At 47.4% G+C, this 23899-nt stretch overlaps 2 protein-coding genes across 3 annotated transcripts in view; both read left to right on the top strand.

The window, feature by feature from the left end:
• Positions 1 to 1872: 1872 nt before the first annotated feature.
• The window catches only part of LOC140418093 (uncharacterized), a 143795-nt gene continuing 121768 nt past the window's right edge, over positions 1873 to 23899 (top strand). Inside the window, exons 1-2 of the mRNA XM_072501514.1 lie at positions 1873 to 1981; positions 11589 to 13177. Coding sequence (XP_072357615.1) covers positions 11843 to 13177 — 1335 coding nt within the window. The 5' untranslated portion in view covers positions 1873 to 1981; positions 11589 to 11842. The remainder of the gene's footprint in view (positions 1982 to 11588; positions 13178 to 23899) is intronic.
• On the top strand, positions 1879 to 4506 carry LOC140420848 (uncharacterized). Of its 2 annotated transcripts, none has more exons than XM_072504929.1 (2): positions 1879 to 1981; positions 3147 to 4506. In XM_072504929.1, the coding sequence occupies exons 1-2, from the start codon at positions 1895 to 1897 to the stop codon at positions 4356 to 4358; spliced, it is 1299 nt and encodes a 432-aa protein (XP_072361030.1). In that variant the 5' UTR covers positions 1879 to 1894; the 3' UTR covers positions 4359 to 4506. The 2 variants fall into 2 exon arrangements, with proteins under 2 accessions (XP_072361030.1, XP_072361028.1); XM_072504927.1 differs by having other exon boundaries at positions 1879 to 1999.

Below are 23899 nucleotides of genomic sequence, written 5' to 3'. Positions count from 1 at the left end.
TGGACAATTTGGGACTTGATCGGTCCAAGCTCAGATCTATGACCGTATTAAAATCATCCCCCATAATCAACTGATGCGAGTCCAAGTCCGGAATCTTCCTAAACGCTGCCTCATAAAATCCACATCGTCCCTATTCGGGGCATAAACGTTTACCAGAACCACCGGCATCCCCTTCAACTTCCCACTAACCATCACATATCTACCCCGCTGAATCGACCACAATGCTTCCTACCTCGATCGCAACTGCTTATTTACCAACACCGCCATCCCCTTGTCTTCATATCCAGCCCCAAATGGAACACCTGCCCCACCCATCCCTTTCTCAGCCTCATCTGATCCCCCAATTTCAGGTGCGTCTCCTGCAAAAAAAGTCACGTCCGCCTTCAAAATCCTTGTGTGCGTGAACACCCGCAACTGTCTAACTGGCCCATTCAACCCCCTCGCATTCCACGTGACCAGCCTAGCCGGAGGACTCCCCGCCCCCTTCCCCTGCCGATCAACCATCACCCTTTTTGGGCCAGCCCCCGGTCCGTGTCAAGTGACCCTCGAGGCGCCATCGATCCCTTCCCAAATGCGCCAAACCAACCTCACCCACCCATGTCTGCAACCCCCCTCCTCCCCCCCCCCCCCCCCCCCACCCGCCCTCAAACAAAGAACCAACGTCATCTTCCCTTCCACCCCCCCCCCCCCCCCACCCCCCCGCCCCACACATGCCTTCCTCCTGGCAACCACTCACTTCACTCCCGTTAACAAGCCCACCCAGCTGGCATGGTGGCCCCCAGCAAAGTCCTCCAACCACCCCATCTCCCTCCAGTTTCCCCCCCCCCCCCCCCCTCCCCGTCGACTCCTAAAAAGTAACAAACGGCACGCTCATCATCACTGCTCCCCTGCCAGGACATGCCCCGTTAATACCCACCCGCAAACATTTTAAAAAGTACATGAGAGGGTGGCCTTAATCCAATTGAACCCGGCACTCCGCTTCGCCAGCTCCGCATCCTGGTCCTGCTTCACCAGCAGCTCACTCCCTTCCCAGGTACACTTCTTGGTCTGCCTCGCCCATTGAAGGATCTTCTCCTTGTGAAGGAAGCGGTGCAGCCGCAGCACCATCGCACTTGGTGGCTCACCCGCCTTCAACGTCCTCAGCACCCCGTGCATCTCCAGAAGGCCCCCTGCCCTATCAATCGCTCCCAAAATCCTCACCACATACACAGTGGCCTCCGCATCTTCAATACCTTCAGGCATCCCGACAATCCTTACATTTTTCCACCTGGAACAATTATTCAGATCTCCACCTTCTCCCTCAGCCTTTTCTGGCTCTCTCGCTGCACTCACACCGCTGCCACCAACGACGCCAACTGATCGTTTTCCCCCACTGTCTCCTCCACTTTCTGGACCAGCCTCTGCTCAACTCGCTCAATCCCACATCTCTGCCGTTCCACCACCTTGGCCACGTCTTCCAGGGCCTCTTTACTATGCTGCAGGAAGTTATTGTTCAGTAACTTTACCAACTGCCCGTCACTCACTGGACAGGCAGCAAGCCCCCCCTTGCCCTCCGCCATCTTTACCTGTGGCACACGACAAAGACTCCCCTGCTCCCGCTGCTCTTTCCTGCACTGGCGGATCCATCCACCAGCCACACCAGAGGAGTATTAACTTCCCAGGGCACTCCTGTACCTTTTGTCCTCAAATACCTTTCGGGCAGGAAAAGACCGAAGAAATCCACCTTGAGCGGGAGCCACCAAATATGTGACCACTCACTCCATGACCGCCACCGGACGTCTCCCTAGTTCTTTTGTTCTAACAGAAATGTTTGTCTGTTCTCAATTTCTATCCCGGGTGACAGTAATATCTTTTCTATTTTTTTTGTTACAGGATATTAAATGTAGATTCTCATATGGGAAACTCATTCCAAACATTCACATCAAAAAGTAAGACAGAATCACTCACTTCTCCAGGACCTGGATATTATCAGCCCCTGAGTGTAAGTGTTAAGTTTCAGGTAATTACCACTCTCTGTGTAAAAATTCTTCCTCCCAGCACGGTAGCATAGTGGTTAACACAGTTGCTTCACAGCTCCAGGGTCCCAGGTTCGATTCTCGGCTTGGGTCACTGTCTGTGTGGAGTCTGCACGTTCTCCCCGTGTGTGCGTGGGTTTCCTCCGGGTGCTCCAGTTTCCTCCCACAGTCTAGAGATGTGCAAGTTAGGTGGATTGATCATTCTAAATTGCCCTTAGTGTCCAAAAAAGGTTAGGTGGGGTTACGGAGATAGGGTGGAGGCGTGGGGCTTAAGGAGGGTGCTCTTTCCAAGGGTAGACTCGTTGGGCGGACTGGCCTCCTTCTGCACTGTACATTCTATGATTCTCCCATCCCCATTTATCTCTTGCACCAAATGTTAAATGTGTGTCTCATAATCATTTTGCCATTAGCTATTAAGGAAGCCTTTTTCCTTATTTAGATTACTTTCCTTATTTAAACCCGCCATTAACTTGTACACTGCTATCAAATCGCCATTCAATCTACTTTGTTTCAAGGAGAACAGCCCTGGTTTCTTTGACCACAGTGATAGCCGTGTGTGCCATCTATAAAATGCACTGCACCGACTCACCAAGCCTCGTCCTGCAGCACCGTCGAAATCTGTGACCTCTACCACTGAGAGGACAAAGGGCAGAAAATACACAGGAGCTCCACCACCTGCAAGTTCCACTCCAAGTTACACAACAACCTGACCTGGAACTACATTGTGGTGTATGACTCAGAGGAGAACCTGGGGATGAGGGTGTTCACATACACCTATCCTGCTCCTCCTGGGTGGTGGAGATTGAGGGTTTGGGAGACTCTGTCAGAATTCTGGTTAAAACGTGACTATATAAAATCCCTTTGCTTCCCCACCCCCTCTCTCTTTTTTCTCCTTCCCTCTCTGGCCCTGTGGGCCAAAGTCTTCTGCAATCCTAGATTGCTTGTTGGGTTCCCTTCCCTGAAGGACATTAGTGAACTAGTTGGGTTTTTAAAACAATCTAGCAGCTTTCATGATCACTTTTTCCTCATGCCGGTCCCACATTCAGCTCAATTTCACAACCAGCCTTTGTGTTTTTGTGGGTTCTCTCTCACTCCTGTTTTTAAACCTTCTGTTGTAAATCAATTTCACAGGGGATTAGAAGGAGAGGAAACCAAACATCACATCAGGATCTGACAGGGTCTTTAGATTTATCAGAACCTGAAGATCATCAGCCTTTGAACATGGAAGGAAAAAGCACCGTTCACACTGGGAATAAAATATGGAAATGTGGGGATTGTGGGAAGGGATTCAGTTGTCCGTCTGAGATGGAAATTCATCAGTGCAGTCGCACTGCAGAGAGACCGTTCACCTGTTCTGAGTGTCAGAAGGGATTCACTCGGTCATCCCACCTGCAGGCACATCAGCGAGTTCACACTGACGAGAGACCTTTCAAATGTCCAGACTGTGGGAAGTGTTTTAAAACTTCCAGGGAACTTATGATCCATCAACGCGTTCACAGTGACGAGAAACTTTTCAGGTGTCCTGAATGTGGGACTGGGTTCAAGACATCATCTAATCTCACTGTACACCAGCGAGTACACACTGGGGAGAGGCCTTTCACCTGCTCAGAGTGTGGGAAGGGATTCAGCCAGTTATCTACCCTGCAGAAACACCAGCGAGTGCACACTGGGGAGAAGCCATTCACTTGCTCAGAGTGTGGGATGCAATTCAATAATTCAACCAATTTGCAGACACACCAGCAAGTTCACACTGATGAGAGACCGTATCAATGCCCAGACTGTGGGAAGTGCTTTAAAAGTTCTGTGGCGCTGATGCACCATCAACGTGTTCACACTGACGAGAGACCCTTTAGGTGCTCTCAATGTGGAACTGGGTTCAGGCGATCATCTGACCTCACTAAACACCAGCGTACTCACACTGGGGAGAGACCATTCACATGCCCTGAGTGTGGGAAGGGATTTACTCAGTCATCTGCCTTGCGTACCCACCAGCGAGTTCACACTGGAGAAAGACCATTCACCTGTTCCGAGTGTGGAAAAGGATTCACTCTGTCGTCTGACCTGCTGAGACATCAGCGTGTTCACACTGACGAGAGACCTTTTAAATGCCAAGACTGTGTGAGGTGTTATAATAGTTCCCAGGAACTGATGTCCCATCAACGGGTTCACACTGATGAGAGACCGTTCAGCTGCTCTCACTGTAAGACTAGCTTCAGGCAATTATCTCAACTCACTGTACACCAGCGAATTCATACGGGGGAGAGACCGTTCAGCTGCTGTTTGTGTGGCAAGGGGTTTACTCAGTCATCCCACCTGCGGAGACATCAGCGAGTTCACAAGTAACTACAGTGATTGGATTTTGCTGTTAATAACATCCAGGGCTGAACAGTGTTCATTTCAGACTCATCCTGCTGATGTCAATTATCTCCAACTTACTTAGACATATGTGTTAATGCTCTGAATAAAAGTCAAATAAATCAGCTTTATTAAACACAGTGTATCAAGTCTTTTTAATATCCCTGACAAAAGTTTGTTCCTTTTGAAGGGCTCTCCCTCTCCCCTGTCACCTCCAACAAGTGTGAGGAGCTAAAGCATCTTCTTTGTAACTCAGATTGAGACAATCTTTCATTATTCCACCAGGACAAAGGGTCTCTAAAGTTCTGCCTTGTCTGAGCCCTGAACCCGCATCTTCTCTTATATTTAGTTTCTCATCTTTTCTCATGCTCTCTCAGTGCTCATCTTGTCCATGAGACCCACCTTTTGCTCCATCTTCCATATTCCCCCAAAACCGCTGACCAACCAACTTCCTCACGTTTGCTGGTATTGTTAAGGGTTCTGCTTCTTTAGGTGCTGCTCCTCTCTTATGCAAGCTTACTCTCTGACATCTGTCATAGTTTCCCTGTCCTCAAAATAAATCTAATACTTAACTCCTTCATTTTTTTCAAATTATTAACCAAGTTCCAACCTCACATTACTGTCCAAAATCCTTACATTTATTGCATTCTCCCAAATCCATGTTCATCTTTCCAGAACTCTGAATCACTCCAGTCATGTTTCTTTCTACCCCTGCTTACTGAACCAGCTCTTATTAAACTGACCAATGACATCCTTTGTGACTGTGACAAATGGACAGTCCCTTCTCAACCTGTCTGTGGTGGATTTCCCTCTCTCAGCCCCTGGGTTTTATCTGTTGTTCTGAATGCTGACAGTATGAAACTTCTCCCTAACCTGTCCCTTCTGCTGGTTCATTTATTGAAACCAGGGACTCTCCTTGTTCTAATGGGGACATTCCCCGTTAGCCCTTGAATATTTTGCACATTGTTCCACCATGTAAATAAAATAAATAAACATGCAGTCACATTTCAGTTACAAATGTTGAAATGTTTGCTCCTAATCCACAGGGTTACATCTGTTTAAAGTCACAAACACAAAGGTCCACTTTTCTCCACGAATTTCACACCAATCAGCTTTCAAGTTGATGCAGAGTTTCAGCCAATGAGGGAAATGTTGGTTGGGGGGCCAGCTGCCTCCACTCGGTCCTGCAGCTCCGCCTCTCATTCATTCCGATTGGTTGGAGGATTAGCCGCTCCCGCTCGGTCCTCCAGTCCCGCCCTATCCTCTCCCTATTGGTCCGGAGCTGCTATCAATCATTGTGAGCTGGAGGATGCGCAACTCGTGGAGACATACGGTGAGAGCTCAACTGAGGGGGATTTAAAATGCGGGCTTTACAAAGATCGAGTGCGAATCCGGAGTCGAAAATAAACCTGAGAGTAGAGGTAGGGTCGGGGCTTCATAAACTCACCCTGTCAGCACCAAAAGCCTCAGGAAAGACATAGCAGAGTGACCTTTTCACCGGAAACAGGCCCGAGGTAACCGCCGCCACCTTTACGCGGGGGGGGGGGGGGAGGAGATGAGAGAGGATGTGCGATTTTGGCAATGGGCCAAATAGTGTTCGGACTGACGTCATCTCAGAGTTCCCGAGGAACTGGTATCGAGTGAATGTGGATTGGAGCATGGACTGAAAACTCTGCTCAATATTGAATTAATCTTTCTGTCACAAGTAGGCTTACTTTTGTAAGGGCCACGAAGAATCCAGCACAAGTTTTAAGGATACAAAGTAATAACGTTTATTCACTATAATAATATATACATAGCAGTAACTTCCCTTGCTACCTTCTCCTTCCTGCTGGTTCCTGAACTGGCCAGCTTATTTATACTAGGAGTTTCTCCGCCCCCCTCATTGGGGAAGTTCAGACTCCCACAGGATTGTGGGATAGTCATTAGTCCCCAGCCAATTGTAAGTAGGCAGGTTATAACATCCCTCCCCCCCAAAGTCCAAGGAATCCACCGAAGACCCTGGCGAAGGAAGGCGTCAAACTCGTTTGGCCGCAGGCCGGATGCCATTTGCTGGATCAGGCGGCGTGTAACGAGACGGAGACCGGCGCTTCCGTGATGAACGGCGCAGTTGTTCATCCACGGCCTGTGGACCCGAGGATTACCCCTCTGATGCATCCTGTGTCTCCATCTCGGAGTCAGAGTCTGCTGCCTCCGTCATGTCAGCGTCTCTAACTCCATTCGGTCCCGTAACGACCTGCGCAGGCTTCGAGTGAGGCACCAGTGGAAGATTTTGAGGACTACCTTCCCTGGTCTCTGGTCTTTGCGGCTGTTGAAATGAACTCCGGGGACGGGGAATCTTTTGAGGGGATGATCTTCTGGCCCGGACGTGGTCTACGTGTTTTCGCTGGAGACGACCCTGGGCTTGCACTTGGTAAGATATAGGGCCCGTTTGGCGAAAGATTACACCAGGAACCCATTGGGCACCACCAGCAAAATTCCGCACAAATACTGGGTCACCGGGCGCAAACTGCCGAATCGGACGATGCCGAGACAATCCCTGTCCCTGCCGTTCTTGTATGCGGCGTACTTTTGTGCCAATGTCCGGGAAGACCATACTTAGGCGGGTGCGAAGTCTTCGGCCCATTAGGAGTTCTGCGGGAGCTACCCCAGTCACTGCATGGGGGGTGGTCCTGTACGTAAACAAAAAGCGAGCCAGTCTCGTGTCCATTGATCCGGAAGACTGCTTCTTTAGGCCTCTTTTGAATGTTTGCACTGCACGCTCTGCCAACCCATTTGAAGCCGGGTGGAAAGGGGCAGTGCGGATATGGCGGATGCCGTTCATCTTTGTAAACCTAGCAAACTCCTCACTCGTGAATGGAGTGCCATTATCCGTGACCAGCACCTCGGGGAGGCCATGCGTACTAAATGATAAACGCATCTTTTCAATTGTTGCGCAGGACGTTGTCCCCTGCATCTTATGCACCTCCAGCCATTTGGACTGGGCGTCAATTAGTAGAAGGAACATGGATCCCTGAAAAGGGCCTGCGAAATCTGCATGTAAGCGTGCCCAAGGCCGCCCTTGCCATTCCCAGTGATGTAGGGGCGCGGCCGGCGGAAGCTTCTGATGCTCCTGGCAAATGGAGCAGTTTTGGGCCATCTTCTCAATGTCGAGGCCTGGCCACCAGACATAACTCCGGGCCAACATTTTCATCTTGGTCACGCCCGGATGCCCATTGTGCAAGTCTGATAATATCAGCTCCTGGCCTTTTTCCGGGACAATCACACGCGTCCCCCACAAGAGGATGCTGTCTTCCACGCTGAACTCTGACAGCTTGGAGGAAAATGCCCGCAACTCGCCTGGGAGCTGTCTATGCTGCCCACCATACAGGACTATGTGCCGAACCTTTGACAAGACTGGCTCCGTCTGGGTCCACTCACGGATCTGTGATGCCGTGACAGGCAAGGTGTCCATAAAATTTAGGGTTGCAACCACCTCACCGGTCGTGGGGGTCGACATGGGGCCGGTCGATAAAGGCAATCGGCTCAGTGCGTCGGCATTTGCTATCTGCGTACCTGGTTTGTGCTCCAGAGAATACTCATATGCAGCAAGCAACAAAGCCCAGCGCTGGATCCGTGCAGAAGCAATGGGCGGTATTGGCTTATCCTCTCTGAAGAGTCCCAGCAGGGGCTTATGATCAGTCACGATAGTGAAATGGCGGCCGTACACATACTGATGGAAGTGTTTCACCGCGAAAATCACTGCCAGGCCCTCCTTCTCGATCTGCGTGTACTTTTTCTCCGCTGCAGTCAATGTGCGGGAGGCGAAAGCTATCGGTCGCTCGGCCCCGTTCTTCATCTTGTGGGACAGGACGGCCCCAATACCATACGGGGATGCATCACATGTGACGAGCAAAGCCTTTCCCGGATCATAGTGGGTTAGTAACCCAGACGACGACAATTGTTGCTTTACCCGCCGGAAAGCGGTTTCTTGCGGCTGACCCCAAACCCAGGTGTGATTTTTCTTTAGCAGCAGGTGCAAGGGGGCCAGCGTAGTTGCCAGATTGGGGAGGAACTTCCCGTAATAGTTTACGAGACCGAGAAAAGAACGAAGATGCGAAGTGGCAGTCGGGGTGGGGGCATGTTGAATTGCACGCACCTTCTCTGCGATGGGGTGCAGACCCTCGCGGTCCACCCGATAACCTAGGTAGACTACTTCTTTTGCCTGAAATACGCACTTTGTGTGACGTAAACGGACTCCAGCCTCCGAAAGGCGTCTAAGGACAGCCTCCAGATTTTCCAAATGCTCTTGCTCCGACGCCCCTGTAATCAACACGTCATCTAGGTAGACAGCCACACGTGGTAAACCTCTCAAAATGCCCTCCATAACACGTTGAAAAATTGCGCAGGCAGAGGATACTCCAGAGGGCAACCGTGTATATTCATACAGGCCCCGGTGTGTTAATTGTTACATATGGTCGGGAGGCAGGGTCCAGCTCCAACTGCAGGTAGGCGTGACTCATATCTAATTTTGTGAACGAGAGTCCACCTGCAAGTTACGCGTAGAGATCCTCTATGCGAGGCATTGGGTATCGGTCGAGTCGGGAAACTGTATTCACTGTAAGTTTATAGTCGCCACAAGCGAACTGTGGGTTTATAGTCGCCACAAGCGAACTGTGGCATCTGGCTTCATTACTGGTACAATTGGTGCTGCCCAGTCAGCAAAACGGACGGGCCTGATAATACCCAAACTCTCCAAACGAGTGAGCTCCCCTTCTACCTTCTCGAGCAAAGCGTAAGGCACTGGGCGTGCCCGGATATAGCGCGGCGTGGCTCCTGCTTCAACTTGGATACGGGCTACGGCCCCTTTTATTTTCCCCAAACCAGGCTGGAATACCTCTGGGTATCGTCCTAGCACCTCAGTCAACCCTCCAGAAACTGTTTGGAGGATGTGCTGCCATTGCAACCGCAAATGGCGCAACCAGTCCCGACCCAACAGGCTGGGCCCATGGCCACGCACTACGATAAGTGGGAAACGCCCCTCCTGGCGTCCATAGACAACAGGGGTCATTGTAGTTCCTGCAATGTCCAGTGGTTCCCCCGTGTCGGTGGCCAACCTGGCCTGTGAGTCAGTTAATGTAAGGGTCTGTATGCCCTGCTTGATGCGGTCGAATGTCCTCTGGGCGATCACGGAGACCGCTGCGCCAGTATCCAACTCCATCTCCAGCGGGTGGCCATTGACCCGTACTGTCACCTTAATGGGGGCCACACGGGGAGCTGCCACACAATGCAGTTGCAGGCAGTCGTCCTCCGTCTCCACGTCCTCAGGAGTGGTCGCCACAGGTTCATCCACATGGAAGGTACGGCCTCTGGGCTGGTCCCAGTTACGGCCCCTGGGCTGGTCCCAGTTTCGGTTGGAACGACGGCGCCTCTGGCGTCCCCAGGACCGCCGTCCGCGACGGGGTCGGCGCCTACAAGTCTGACATGGACATGGCTCCTCATCCATTGGCTCTGGAGAAGGCTCCCTTCGGGGAGGAATGTCCGATGGCCACTGGCGTCGGTCCGGTCGTTGCCTCGCCCAAGGTACCGCAGGAGTGCGGGGGGACGTTTTTGGGCGGAAAGGGTTGCGCCCCAAGGCATGCACTTCCATTCCCTGTAACTCCTGTACTCCTCGCTCTGCGCTCTCTCGGGACAAGACTATTTGTATTGCCTGTTGAAAAGTCAATGTTGGCTCCGCTAACAACTTTCTCTGGGTTGCTGCATTGTTAATACCGCAAACCAAACGGTCGCGTAACATTTCTGACAAGGTCTCACCATAGTCACAGTATTCCGCAATCCCGCGTAGCCTGGATAAAAAATCGGCAAGGGATTCTCCAGGGGTCCTCTCAGCGGATTAAACCGGTAACGCTGGACTGTCGTGGACGGGGTTGGGTTAAAGTGTTGCCCCACTATATTCACAAGTTCGTCAAACGTTTTGGTGTCCGGCGCAGCTGGGTACGTAAGGCTCCTAATCACCCCAAACGTATGCGGCCCGCAGGCGGTGAGCAATATGACCACCTGGCGCTCGTTTTCAGTGATATTGTTTGCCCGGAAATAGTAATGCATCCGTTGTGTGTACTGGTTCCAGCTTTCCAGCGCAGCATCAAAAACATCCAAACGTCCGTACAGAGGCATTGTACAATAGAAAACAACTTCCAACCTGTATCCAACAAAAATCCAGGGAGGTGGCTTCAGCAGTGTAGACAGCTATTCACTTTTACCTTCGTCGCCAGTTTTGTAAGGGCCACGAAGAATCCAACACAAGTTTTAAGGATACAAAGTAATAACGTTTATTCACTATAATAATATATACATAGCAGTAACTCCCCTTGCTACCATCTCCTTCCTGCTGGTTCCTGAACTGGCCAGCTTATTTATACTAGGAGTTTCTCCGCCCCCCTCATTGGGGAAGTTCATACTCCCATAGGATGGTGGGATAGTCATTAGTCCCCAGCCAATCGTAAGTAGGCAGGTTATAACACTTACATTAACACAGCAATGAAGTTACTGTGAAAAGCCCCTAGTCGCCACATTCCAGCGTCTGTTCGGGTACACGGAGGGAGAATTCAGAATGTCCAACATACCTAACAGCATGCCTTTGCAGGACTTATGGGAGGAAACCCACGCAGACTTAGGGATGATGTGTAGACTCCACACAGATAGTCTATGACCCAAGCTGGGAATTGACCCTGGTGCTGTGAAGCAACAGTGCTAACCATTGTGTTTCTGTGCTGCCCATATTTAATTATAGTTAATTAGTCATTAGGATTAAAACCATAATGGACAGTGAGACTGACCCCAGGTTTAACTTGGTTAGAGAGGGAGAGAAAGAAGGAAGGAAACCCTGGGAGATTTGGAGAAGCCAGCTTCACCATCGCTCACTAAATCTCCCCACAGTAAGTAGTAAGTGTTGGACACAAGGTTAACGTCTGCTGTTCTGTATGGTCGGTCAGGGGGTTCCAGATTAATGTTTTGTCATGAGTGATGACTAAAGTGGATGATCAAACATATTGTTATCTCTAGTTGTACAAATTTGTTAAAATGATACAGAAAACCTTGTTTGGAGGAGGGAGAATGTGTGGGACGGATATTTGCAGCTCTCCCGGAACATGAGAGGGAAAATAATTCCATAGCAACTAGGATTTGTTCTAAATTTATTTTTGTACTGACAATGATGACTTTTGTAAACTAATCTTACAGGGAATTAGAAAGGAAGAATTTGCAAACGGGAGACTCGAACCAAACAACGTCAAGATCTGACCGAGTCACTCGATATAAATCATCGGCCTTTGAATGTGGAAGAAGTATTCTTCTTTGAAGAGCTTTAATCAGTTACACTGTCTGAAAAATATCACACCACTCAGAGCGGAGGGACACTGTTCTATGTGTGCAACAGTTTTTTTAATCAAGAAAACCTTTCAACCGATTATCCAACTTGGATAGATACATGGACGATGGAGAAACCATGGAAATGTGTGGGCTGTGGGAAAGGATTCAACTATCCATCCATGCTGGAAAAGCATCGGCGCACTCATACTGGGGAGAGGCCGTTCATCTGCTCAGAGTGTGGGAAGGGATTCACTCAGTCATCCAACCTGCTGAGACATCAGAAGTTTCATACTGGGGAGAGGCCGTTCATCTGCCCTGAGTGTGGGAAAGGATTCACTCAGATATCCAATCTGCTGAGACACCAGCAACTTCACACTGGAGAGAGACCATTCACCTGCCTTGTTTGTGGGAAAGGATTCGCTGGATCTTCTGACCTGCTGAAGCACCAACGAATTCACACTGAGGAGAAGCCATTCAGCTGCACTTCCTGTGGAAAGAGATTCAATTCTTCAGCTGAACACACTGTTCACCAGCGACTTCATACAGGGGAGAGGCCGTTCAGCTGTACTTCCTGTGGAAAGAGTTTCCGGTCTTCATCTCACCTCAGTGCACACCAACTAATTCACACTGAGGAGAGGCCATTCAGCTGTACTTCCTGTGAAAAGAGATTCAGGTCTTTATTCAACCTCAAAACACACCAGCAAGTTCACACTGAGAAGTCTTTCAGCTGTACTTTATGTGAAAAGAGATTCAGGTCTTTATCCAACCTCAAAGTACACCAGCGAGTTCACACTGGAGAGAGGCCATTCACCTGTCCTGTATGCGGGAAAGGTTTCACGAGGGCTTTCGACCTACAGAAGCACCAGCGAATTCATACAGAGGAGAGGCCGTTCAGCTGTACTTCCTGTGGAAAGAGATTCAGGTCCTCATCTCAACTCAGTGTACACCAGCGAGTTCACACTGAGGAGAAGCCATTTAGCTGTACTTCCTGTGGAAAGAGATTCAGGTCTTCATTCAACCTCAAAGCACACCAGCGAGTTCATACTGAGGAGAAGCTTTTCAGTTGTACTTCCTGTGAAAAGAGATTCAGGTCTTCATCTAGTCTCAAAGCGCATCAGCGAGTTCACACTGCAGAGGGATCATTCACTTGTCCACTATGTGGGCAAGGTTTCACTAGGTCTTTTGACCTGCGGAAGCACCAACGAATTCATGCTGAAGAAAGGCCGATCAGCTGTACTTCTTGTGGAAAGAGATTCAGGTCTTCATCCAACCTCAAAGTACACCAGCGAGTTCACACTGGGAAAAGGCCGTTTAACTGTTCTGAGTGTGGGAAGGGATTTACTCGGTCATCGCACCTGCTGACACACTGGCGAGTTCACACGGGAGAGAGACCGTTCACCTGCTCTGAGTGTGGGAAGGGATTCACTCAGTCATCCCACCTGCTGAGGCACCAGCGAGTTCACAAATGACTGCAGGGATTGGATTTTGCTGTTATTGTTGCTGTTAATAATATCCAGGATTGTGGTAGGGCGCTGGGAATCAGAACAATAAGCCAACAAGTATAGAGACTGGGGAAGAGCATGGTATCAGGGCCAGGCTAGCTAAGAGAAAGGGCAGGCTGGGGGAGATCGAACTCAGTGGAACTGGAGGTCTGGAGTGTATCTGCTTCAATGCACGGAGTATAACAGGTAACCTTGATTCATGCGCAGAACTTGGAGGTGGTTGCAGTAACGGAGACTGGGTTAAAAAAGGGACAAGACTGGAAGCTAAATATTTCGGGATATAGGTGTTTTAGGTGAGACAGTGGTGGGGCAGGTAAATGATGTGGGGGAGTTGCAATCCTGTTTAGAGAACATATTACAGCTGTTCAGAGGGAGGACACCTTGAAAGTAATGAGGCACTGTGGGTAGAACTCAGAAGCAGGAAGGGAGCAGTCACTATGATAGGGGTGTACTACAGGCCTCTCAACAGCCCGCAGGAAGTTGAAGAGCAAATATGTAAGCAGATTCTGGATAGATGTAGAAATAATAGGGTTGTTGTCGTAGGAGATTTACATTTTCCTCATATTGATTGGACATTCCTTAGGGCTAGGAGTCTGGATGGTGAGAAATTTGTTAAGTGTGTCCAGTAAGGTTTTTTGGAACAATAACCGTTCAGAGGCACTCCCGCCACCAACTATAGAGAGCAGCTCTCACTCTGCAACATCCGTCCATTTGATATGCCCACGAGAGAGGGGCTAAAATGGACCTAATACCAGGGAATGAGCCCGGCCAGGTCATCAAGGTTGCAGTGGGGGAACGTGTGGCAAACAGTGACCACAATTCCTTTTGGATACTCATGGAAAAGGACGAGTGTTGTCCTAGGGTTATGGTGCTAAATTGGGGTAAGGCTAACTGCAACCAGATTAGGCAGGATTTGGAGGCTGTTGTTTCGGAGAGGCTGTTTGAGGGTAAATACACATTTAGCTTGTGGGAGTCTTTTGAGGAGCAGTTGATGGGAGTGCAGGTCAGGCATGTGCCAATGAAAAAGAAAGGCAGGATTCAGGAACCAGAGATGACCAAGGAAATTGCTAATCTAGCCAAAAAGAGAAAGGATACATACATGAGGTCTCGGCAACTAAAAACCGATGAATACAAGGAAAGTAGAAAAGAGCTCAGGCAGAGAGTTATGAGGGCAAAAACGACAGGATTAAGGAGAATCCCAAGGCATTTTATATGTATATAAGGAACAAGAGGATAGCTGGAGAAAGAGTTGATCCACTCAAGGACAAAGGGAATTTATGCGTAGAACCAAAGGAAATAAGTGAGACCTTAATGAGTATTTTGCATCGGTATTCGCAAAGGAGTGGGACACCTTGATTGGTGGTGTCTCAGAGGGATGTGTAAATACTTTAGAACAGGTCGTTATTACGAGGGAGGAAGCGTTACGTGTGTTAAAAAGCATTATGGTAGACAAATGAGGAAGACGAGATGAAATTGCTGGGCCTCTAACAGAAAACTTTGTTTCCTCGTTGGCCACAGGTGAGATCCCAGAGGATTGGAGGATAGCCAATGTTATCCCGTTATTTAAGAAGGGTAGCAGGGATAACCCGGGTAATTATAGGCCAGTGAGCTTGACGTCAGTGATAGTGAAATTGTTGGAAAAGATTCTCAGAGGCAGGATCTATACACATTTGGAAGGGAATGGTCTTATTAGCGACAGACAACATGGTTTTGTACGAGGGAGGTCATATCTCACTAATTTAAGTGAATTTTTTGAAGAGGTGACAAAAATGATTGACGAGGGAAGGGCTGTGGATGTTGTCTACGTGGACTCTAGTAATGCATTTGACAAGGTCCCTCGTGGCAAACTGGAAAAGATTAAATCACATGTGGTAAGGGGTGAACTGGCTGAATGGATTCAGAACTGGCTTGGCCATAGAAGACAGAGGGTAGCAATGGAAGGGTGCTTTTCCGAATGGAGGTCTGTAACTAGTGGTGTTCTGCAGGGATCGGTGCTGGGACCTCTGCTGTTTGTAATATATATAAATGACTTGGAAGAAAACGTAGCTGGTCTGATTAGCAAGTTTGTGGATGGTACTAAGATTTCAGGCGTTGCGGATAGTGATGAAGATTGCCACAGATTACAGCAGGATATAGATAGCTGCAAAATTGGACGGAGAAATGGCAGATGGAATTTAACCTGGACAAATGTGAAATGATGCATTTTGGTAGATCCAATTCAGGAGGGAGCTATAAAATAAATGGCAGAACCATCAGGAGCATAGACACACAGAGAGATCTGGGCATGCAGGTCCACAGTTCCTTAAAAGTGGCTGCACAGGTGGAAATGGTGGTAATGAAAGCATATGGCAAGCTTGCCTTCATAGAAGGGTTATCGAGTATAAAAACACGTAAATTATGTTAGTTATCTTGAACGTTGGTTCGGCCACATTTGAAATATTCTGTCCAATTCTGGTCACCACACTACCAGAAGGATGTGGAGACTTTGGAGAGAGTACATAAAAGGTTTACCAGGATGTTGCCTGGTATGGAGGGTATTAGCTACGAGAATAGATTGAATGAACTGGGATTGTTCTCCCTCGAGAGAGAGAGAGAGAGAGAGAGAGAGAGAGAGGGAGGCTGAGGGGCGACCTGATAGAAGTTTATAAAAGGGATATAGATGGGGCGAACAATTGGAGGCTTTTTCCCAGGGTGGAAGTGACAATTAACTGGGGGCACAAGTTCAATGTGAGGGGGGATAGGTTCAGTGGAGATGTGCGGGGGATTTTTTTTATACAGAGGATGGTGGTGGCCTGGAATACACTTCCAAGTGAGGTGGTTGAGGCAGATACATTAGCGACCTTTGAGACTTATCTGGATAGACACATGAACAGACAGTGTATCGAAGGATACAGGCAGTTGGTCCAGATAGGGCACGTACAGGCTGGAGGACTGAATGGCCTGTTCCTGTGCTGCACTATTCTTTGTCCTTTTGTTTTTTGCCTGAACCATGTTCATTCTGATAATTGGGGTATGTTTCTGCAGATGTTAATTCCTGTAACTGTGCTGGAGTTTAATATTCTGGATCCATGGCTGATTGTGTTGTCGCGGTTGCAGTGTCCCTTTAAGAACTGCTGTCTGTGACCTTTTCCCATAATTCAGGAACTCTCATCAAAAATTAGTTTACAACAAGATTCTGAACTTTTACTTCAATACTCACTTGATCTTTGATGCAAACTCCACAATTCAGTGTCTGAGAGGTTCCGCAGATTAACATCTCAAATTAGAAAGTGCTGATTAATCCTGGCTGAAATGTCTTACTGACTTGCACATTGCACACGGTGACATCTCCATTATCCAGCAGAAAGTCTGGGAATGGGAATTGGTGGAGAATCAAGAGTTCACAAATGTTACTCCTCCCGCCTGGTACAGAAATTCCTTCTGCACAGGAATGGAGACAAATTCAATCCAAGTAATGGATCGCAGAAATCTCTATTTAAAATCTAAAATATTCATAAATTTATGGAATATTTGAAAAATCTCTCTCTCTCTTTCTTATGAAGAAAGCTTCCATAGCAGCTTGCTAGCTGACAGAGGACAGGCCTGTTATCTCTGCCAAGGACATGTCTCCAGCACAGGGCCTGAAACAAAACATTTCTAACCCAAATTGGATCTCATGATGCATACGGAAACCAGCTGTCTGTAAAGGTTAAAACAGACCCTCGAGAGTAAAAATGTTTTGAAATAGTCCGTGCTGGCTTCAGCACCCACACTCTGGCTCACACCAGTTAACCGTTCAGAGGCACTGCCGCCACCAACTATAGAGACCAGCTCTCACTGCATCATCTGTCCATTTGTCCTCTGGGACAGGTAAATGGTTTCCACCTGTCACAGGTTGTGTGTTTTCCTGTCTGTTTCACTTCTGCATCTGTTTAAATTGTTCCTTCTCAATAAACTACGTTAAAATAATTTCTGAGTTCAGCTCCCTTTTTGGGTAATCTATGACTCTCCCACCTAAATCATTGAAGTGGTCTTAGGAGTGGGATCACAGTGGTTGAGATCATGGGCTTGAGAAGCATCAGTCCCAGTTAAACGTGAGTGGAGAAGTTCCGAGGTGAAGCCAGGAGTGTAAACTGGTGTAGACATATTACAGGGAAAGATTGACAGAGAAAACAGGCGGGCCAGGGGTGAGAGATATCCTGATGATAGAAGAACAGGGTGATAAGAATTGTGTCTACCCTCAACAGGATGCCTAAAGATGTTCAGAAAGGACAAATTAAGCTGAAGAAGGTCAAATATCAGTTTGAAAATATTCACAAGGTGGATGGAGGTGAAAGTTTGTGCATTAACCTTTGTTTAAACCGGATGTATTTACAGTATTCCATTAATGTAGAATTGTGTGAGATGATCTGGAGGCGGGAGGATGAATCCAAGTCCGAGTTTTTCAAACTTTTTTCCAGCGACCCATTTTTAGAGTGGTGACTCTCGCAACCACGCCACATTCACAATCCTTTCTCCATAGTTGCTTTTGAAAAAGCCACACTTATCGTTGCCACTTCTGTATTATTAAATATAAAAATTGTAAATTGCACTGCTGTTTCACAGTAAAGAACAGCTCTATCCTGACATCTTGCTAAAGGTTGTAACTCAGAATTATTTGATTATTTTATTTCTTCACATCCATTATTAGCATTTGGAAAATTGCATGCAAGCGTTGGAAAGATTAACAGGCTTAATATTGCAGTTTTAACAACATCATGTTCACTCGTTCAAAATCAAACATGTAGCACAAGTGGATAGCACTGTGGCTTCACAGAGCCAGGGTCCCAGGTTCGATTCCCTGCTGGGTCACTGTCTGTGCGGAGCCTGCACGTTCTCCCTGTGTCTGCGTGGGTTTGTGCTCCAGTTTCCTCCCACAGTCCAAAGATGTGCACGTTGGGTGGATTGGCCATGATAAATTGCCCTTAGTGACCAGAAAGGTTAGGAGGGGTTATTGGGTTACGGGGATAGGATGGAAGTAAGGGCTGAAGTGGGTCAGTGCAGACGCGATGGGCCGAATGGCCACCTTCTGCACTGTATGTTCTATGTATGACCTCCGATAGGAAATTGAATTTAAAACTGGCACTCCAGAAAAAGGAGCATTGACTGCTGAACTAAAAAGACAGTCAGACAGAATGTCAGTACTGTTTCCCAGGTAAATATGTAACGGACTGAAAACATGTTTAAAAAATAAACAATGCTGGGCACAACTCAGCTGGCCAATATGCAAAATGTGCAGACACATTCCATTCCATACACCAGCAACATTTTACTAGCTCCTGTATAAATGTGTAGTTTAGTTGCCCGCTAATGCCATCCTTGGTGAACATTTGAAGTCCCAATAAAGCTCAAAGCAAAAGTCCTTGCGGTACAGGAACCAATTCAGCTGATTGAGTCCAGCCATACAGCAGAGTCAGAGACTTGGAGACAAGTACCTGGGAAGAGGGAGTCGATAGCGGGGGAGCTGATTGAAAAAAAGCGTTCTTAAAGGACAAGAGCCCCGGTGTGGGGAGGCAATTCGGGTTGAAGAAGTGGACATAGGGGCTTGTAGAGGTGGAGGAGGCTGTACGTCCGGGTTAACAGAGAATGATAAAGGATGCACGGGGTTTGTTAGTGACACACTGAGCTCAAGAAGTAATTCAGATCCCAACGCTAAGCACTAGCAGAAAATACCATCAAAAGAGAATTTTACAAGTCGCTGGCTGCAAACTGCCCCAACTACACTGGCCCAGAGGGGCGAGGAAGTCCATGGCACCGTTTCTACATCAACCACATTAGGTCATACACTACTGCAGTGAGAATTTACTGAGGGAGAAAACGTAAAAAATAGTCAGGCGATCTTTGGGGGTAATTGTTGCTGACCTTTTGGCGACCCAATCTACACAAAAGTTGTGACGTTTATTCTTGGTGTCAGCTCAGAGGTTTGTGTTGCTGATTCTGATCACTCCAGTAGCTTTAGTATGTCATCAAGAATTTAGGAAAACCACCTCATTGCTTAGAAATAGCGAGGTGAGTCAGTAATCAGTTAGAACATAGAACATACAGTGCAGAAGGAGGCCATTCGGCCCATCGAGTCTGCGCCGACCCACTTAAGCCCTCACTTCCACCTATCCACGTAACCCAATAACCCCTCCTAACCTTTTTTTTGGTCACTAAGGGCAATTTATCATGGGCAATCCACCTAACCTGCACGCCTTTGGACTATGGGAGGAAACCGGAACACCCAGAGGAAACCCACGCAGACACGGGGAGAACGTGCAGACTCCGCACAGACAGTGACCCAACGGGGAATCGAACCTGGGACCCTGGCGCTGTGAAGCCACAGTGCTATCCACTTGTGCTACCCGCTGTGAGAAGTCAGGAAGGATATTCCCCCCTTAAGGTTGGAAGATATGTAAGAAATCACTGTCTGATAATCTGGTAAAATATTCCGAAATATATTAAATATTATAGCAACCGCAATCTCTTACGCAGAAAGCTTCCTGGGTTGACAAACGCAGGACACTGGGTCTGTTATTTCGGTCTCTGGCACAGATCTTGAAACAACACAAACTTTATAAGGTGGGGGGATCTTTTGTCCCAAATGTAAATCAACTGAGTAAAGGTTAAACAGGATGCCCGTGATCTCAAAATTACTCCATGGACTTCTAATGGAAATAGGGCCCAGATTGTGACTGGCAGGTATGATGTGGTAGGCATCACAGAGACGTGGTTGCAGGGGGTTCAGGACTGGCATTTAAACATCCAGGGATTCACAACCTATCGAAAAGACAGAGAGGTGGGCAGAGGGGGCGGGGTTGCCTTGTTAATTAGGAATGAAATTAAATCAATAGCACTAAACGACATAGGGTCAGATGATGTGGAGTCTGTGTGGGTAGAGTTGAGGAACCACAAAGGCAAAAAAAACATAATGGGAGTTATGTACAGGCCTCCGAACAGGACCAGGGGCACAAAATGCACCACAATATAGAAAGTGCATGTCAGAAAGGCAAGGTCACAGTGATCATGGGGGACTTCAATATGCAGGTGGACTGGGTAAATAATGCTGCCAGTGGACCCAAGGAAAGGGAATTCATTGAATGTTTACAGGAGGGCTTTTTGGAACAGCTTGTGATGGAGCCCACGAGGGGACAGGCCATTCTGGACTTAGTGTTATGTAATGAGCCAGACTTGATTAAAGATCTTAAAGTAAGGGAACACTTAGGAGGCAGTGATCATAATATGGTAGAATTCAATCTCCAATTTGAAAGAAAGAAGGTAGAATCAGATGTAAAGGTGTTACAGTTAAATAAAGGTAACTACAGGGGCATGAGGGAGGAACTGATGAAAATCGACTGGGAGCAGAGCCTAGTGGGAAAGACAGTAAAACAGCAATGGCAGGAGTTTCTGGGAGTAATTGAGGACACAGTACAGAGGTTCATCCCAAAGAAAAGAAAGGTTATCAGAGGGGGGATTAGGCAGCCATGGCTGACAAATGAAGTTAGGGAATGCATCAAAGCAAAAGAGAAAGCCTATAATGTGGCAAAGAGTAGTGGGAAGTCAGAAGATTGGGAAGGCTACAAAAACAAACAGAGGATAACAAAGAGAGAAATAAGGAAAGAGAGGATCAATTATGAAGGTAGGCTAGCCAGTAACATTAGGAATGATAGTAAAAGTTTCTTTAAATACATTAAAAACAAACGGGAGGCAAAAGTAGACATTGGGCCGCTCTAAAATGACGCTCGTAATCTAGAGATGGGAGACAAGGAAATAGCTGAGGAACTAAATAAGTACTTTGCGTCAGTCTTCACAGTAGAAGACATGAGTAATATCCCAACAATTCCGGAGAGTCAGGGGGCAGAGTTGAATATGGTAGCCATCACAAAGGAGAACGTGCTAGAGAAACTAAGAGGTCTAAAAATTGATAAATCTCCAGGCCCAGATGGGCCACATCCTAGAGTTCTAAAGGAGATAGCTGAAGAAATAGTGGAGGCGTTAGTTATGATCTTTCAAAAGTCACTGGAGTCAGGGAAAGTCCCAGAGGATTGGAAAATCGCTATTGTAACCCCCCTGTTCAAGAAGGGAACAAGGAAAAAGATGGAAAATTATAGGCCAATTAGCCTAACCTCGGTTGTTGGCAAGATTCTAGAATCCATTGTTAAGGATGAGATTTCTAAATTCTTGGAAGTGCAGGGTCGGATTAGGACAAGTCAGCATGGATTTAGTAAGGGGAGGTCATGCCTGACAAACCTGTTAGAGTTCTTTGAAGAGATAACAAATAGGTTAGACCAAGGAGAGCCAATGGATGTTATCTATCTTGACTTCCAAAAGGCCTTTGATAAGGTGCCTCACGGGAGACTGCTGAGTAAAATAAGGGCCCATGGTATTCGACGCAAGGTACTAACATGGATTGACGATTGGCTGTCAGGCAGAAGGCAGAGAGTTGGGATAAAAGGTTCTTTTTGAAATGGCAACCGGTGACGTGTGGTGTCCCGCAGGGTTCAGTGTTGGGGCCACAGCTGTTCTCTTTATATATTAACGATCTAGATGATGGGACTGGGGGCATTCTGGCTAAGTTTGCCGATGATACAAAGATAGGTGGAGGGGCAGGTAGTATGGAGGAAGTGGGGAGGCTGCAGAAAGATTTAGACAGTTTAGGAGAGTGGTCCAAGAAATGGCTGGCGAAATTCAACGTGGGCAAGTGCGAGGTGTTGCACTTTGGAAAAAAGAATAGAGGCATGGACTATTTTCTAAACGGTGACAAAATTCATAATGCTGAAGTGCAAAGGGACTTGGGAGTCCTAGTCCAGGATTCTCGAAAGGTAAACTTGCAGGTTGAGTCCGTAATTAAGAAAGCAAATGCAATGTTGTCATTCATCTCAAGAGGCTTGAAATATAAAAGCAGGGATGTACTTCTGAAGCTTTATAAAGCATTAGTTAGGCCCCATTTAGAATACTGTGAGCAATTTTGGGCCCCACACCTCAGGAAGGACATACTGGCACTGGAGCGGGTCCAGCGGAGATTCACACGGATGATCCCAGGAATGGTAGGCCTAACATACGATGAACGTCTGAGGATCCTGGGATTATATTCATTGGAGGTTAGGAGGTTGAGGGGAGATCTAATAGAAACTTACAAGATAATGAATGGCTTAGATAGGGTGGACGTAGGGAAGTTGTTTCCATTAGCAGGGGAGACTAGGACCCGGGGGCACGGCCTTAGAATAAAAGGGAGTCACTTTAGAACAGAGATGAGGAGAAATGTCTTCAGCCAGAGAGTGGTGGGTCTGTGGAATTCATTGCCACAGAGGGCGGTGGAGGCCGGGACGTTGAGTGTCTTTAAGACAGAAGTTGATAAATTCTTGATTTCTCGAGGAATCAAGGGCTATGGAGAGAGAGCGGGTAAATGGAGTTGAAATCAGCCATGATTGAATGGTGGAGTGGACTCGATGGTGCCGAATGGCCTTACTTCCGCTCCTATGTCTTATGGTCTTATGGGAGATTACCTTGAATATCTGTCCCTTGCCAATAGACAGTTGAATAAGTGATTGACATAAAACCCACAGAAATAAGATTTATAAACTGGTTTTCAAGATGGAAATCATGTTGGACAGTAAAGAGCTTCTCAAAATGATCCATCCATCCACAAATGTTCCTCTTCACTGGGAATGTGAGACAAGTTTGTAGGTGTAGTCTAATGTACAATGAATGATGACACTTTCAAAGTGCAAAGTTCCACTCCAGCCCCTGAACCAACAAAAGGCAGCCGAGTGCGCTCTGCGTATCTGTGAACTCTGACCATGTGCAGAGCGATCAATCCAAATCACTTTCAAAAATGTTGATTGGATCATCTTCCACCAGTCATAAGTAATTCAGACAATGTATCACTGGATCATAACTCACTAAGTAAAATAATCTCTCCTCATCTCCATCCTGGATTTTTAAAACCCAGTTATTTTGAAGCTGTGCTCAGCGGTTACCAGCTATCCTGCCAATGGAAACAATTTCTCCCGATGTGAATGAAAACTGCTCAGCAATGGCTTGGTTTGGTTTATTGTCATATGTACCGAGATACAATGCAAAGTATTCTTCTACATGCAGCTCAGACAGACCATTCAGTACATGAAAAGAAAATACATTATAGGGCAAACATGCCACACTGCTATTAAATCACTCTTTATCTTCCCTGCTCTGATTGATTGATTGATATTTATTGTCACATCCCAGATGAGAACAATTCCAGTTTCTGCAGTCTCTCCACAGAACTGAAACCCCTCATCCCTGATAGTATTCTGGGAAATTTTTCCTGCACCCTCTCCAAGGCCTTGACATCGTAAAGTGTGGGGCTCAGAATTGAACACACTATTTCAGATGAGGATTAATCAGTGGCTATAACGGTTCAGTTTAATTCCTTGCTTTTGTACTCCCGTCTCTTGATTAATAAACCTAGGATGCCATGAGTTTTGCATTTAAACAGCTTGATCAAACTGTCCTATGACAGTCAAAGAGGATTTAAACTAGTTTGGCAGGAGGGTGGGGGTTTACTATAGGCCTCCCAACAGCCAGTGGGAGATAGAGGAACAGATATGTAGGCAGATTTTGGCAGGGTGTAAAAGTAACACGGCTGTGGGTGATTTTAACTTCCCCAATATTGACTGGGACTCACTTAGTGCTAGGGGCGTG

This window comes from Scyliorhinus torazame, chromosome 5 (assembly GCF_047496885.1).
Source record: "Scyliorhinus torazame isolate Kashiwa2021f chromosome 5, sScyTor2.1, whole genome shotgun sequence".
In the NCBI taxonomy this organism is placed as follows: Eukaryota; Metazoa; Chordata; class Chondrichthyes; order Carcharhiniformes; family Scyliorhinidae; genus Scyliorhinus; species Scyliorhinus torazame.
The sequence above is the reverse complement of the archived record's forward strand: the minus strand, read 5'-3'. Positions and strand labels throughout refer to the sequence as shown.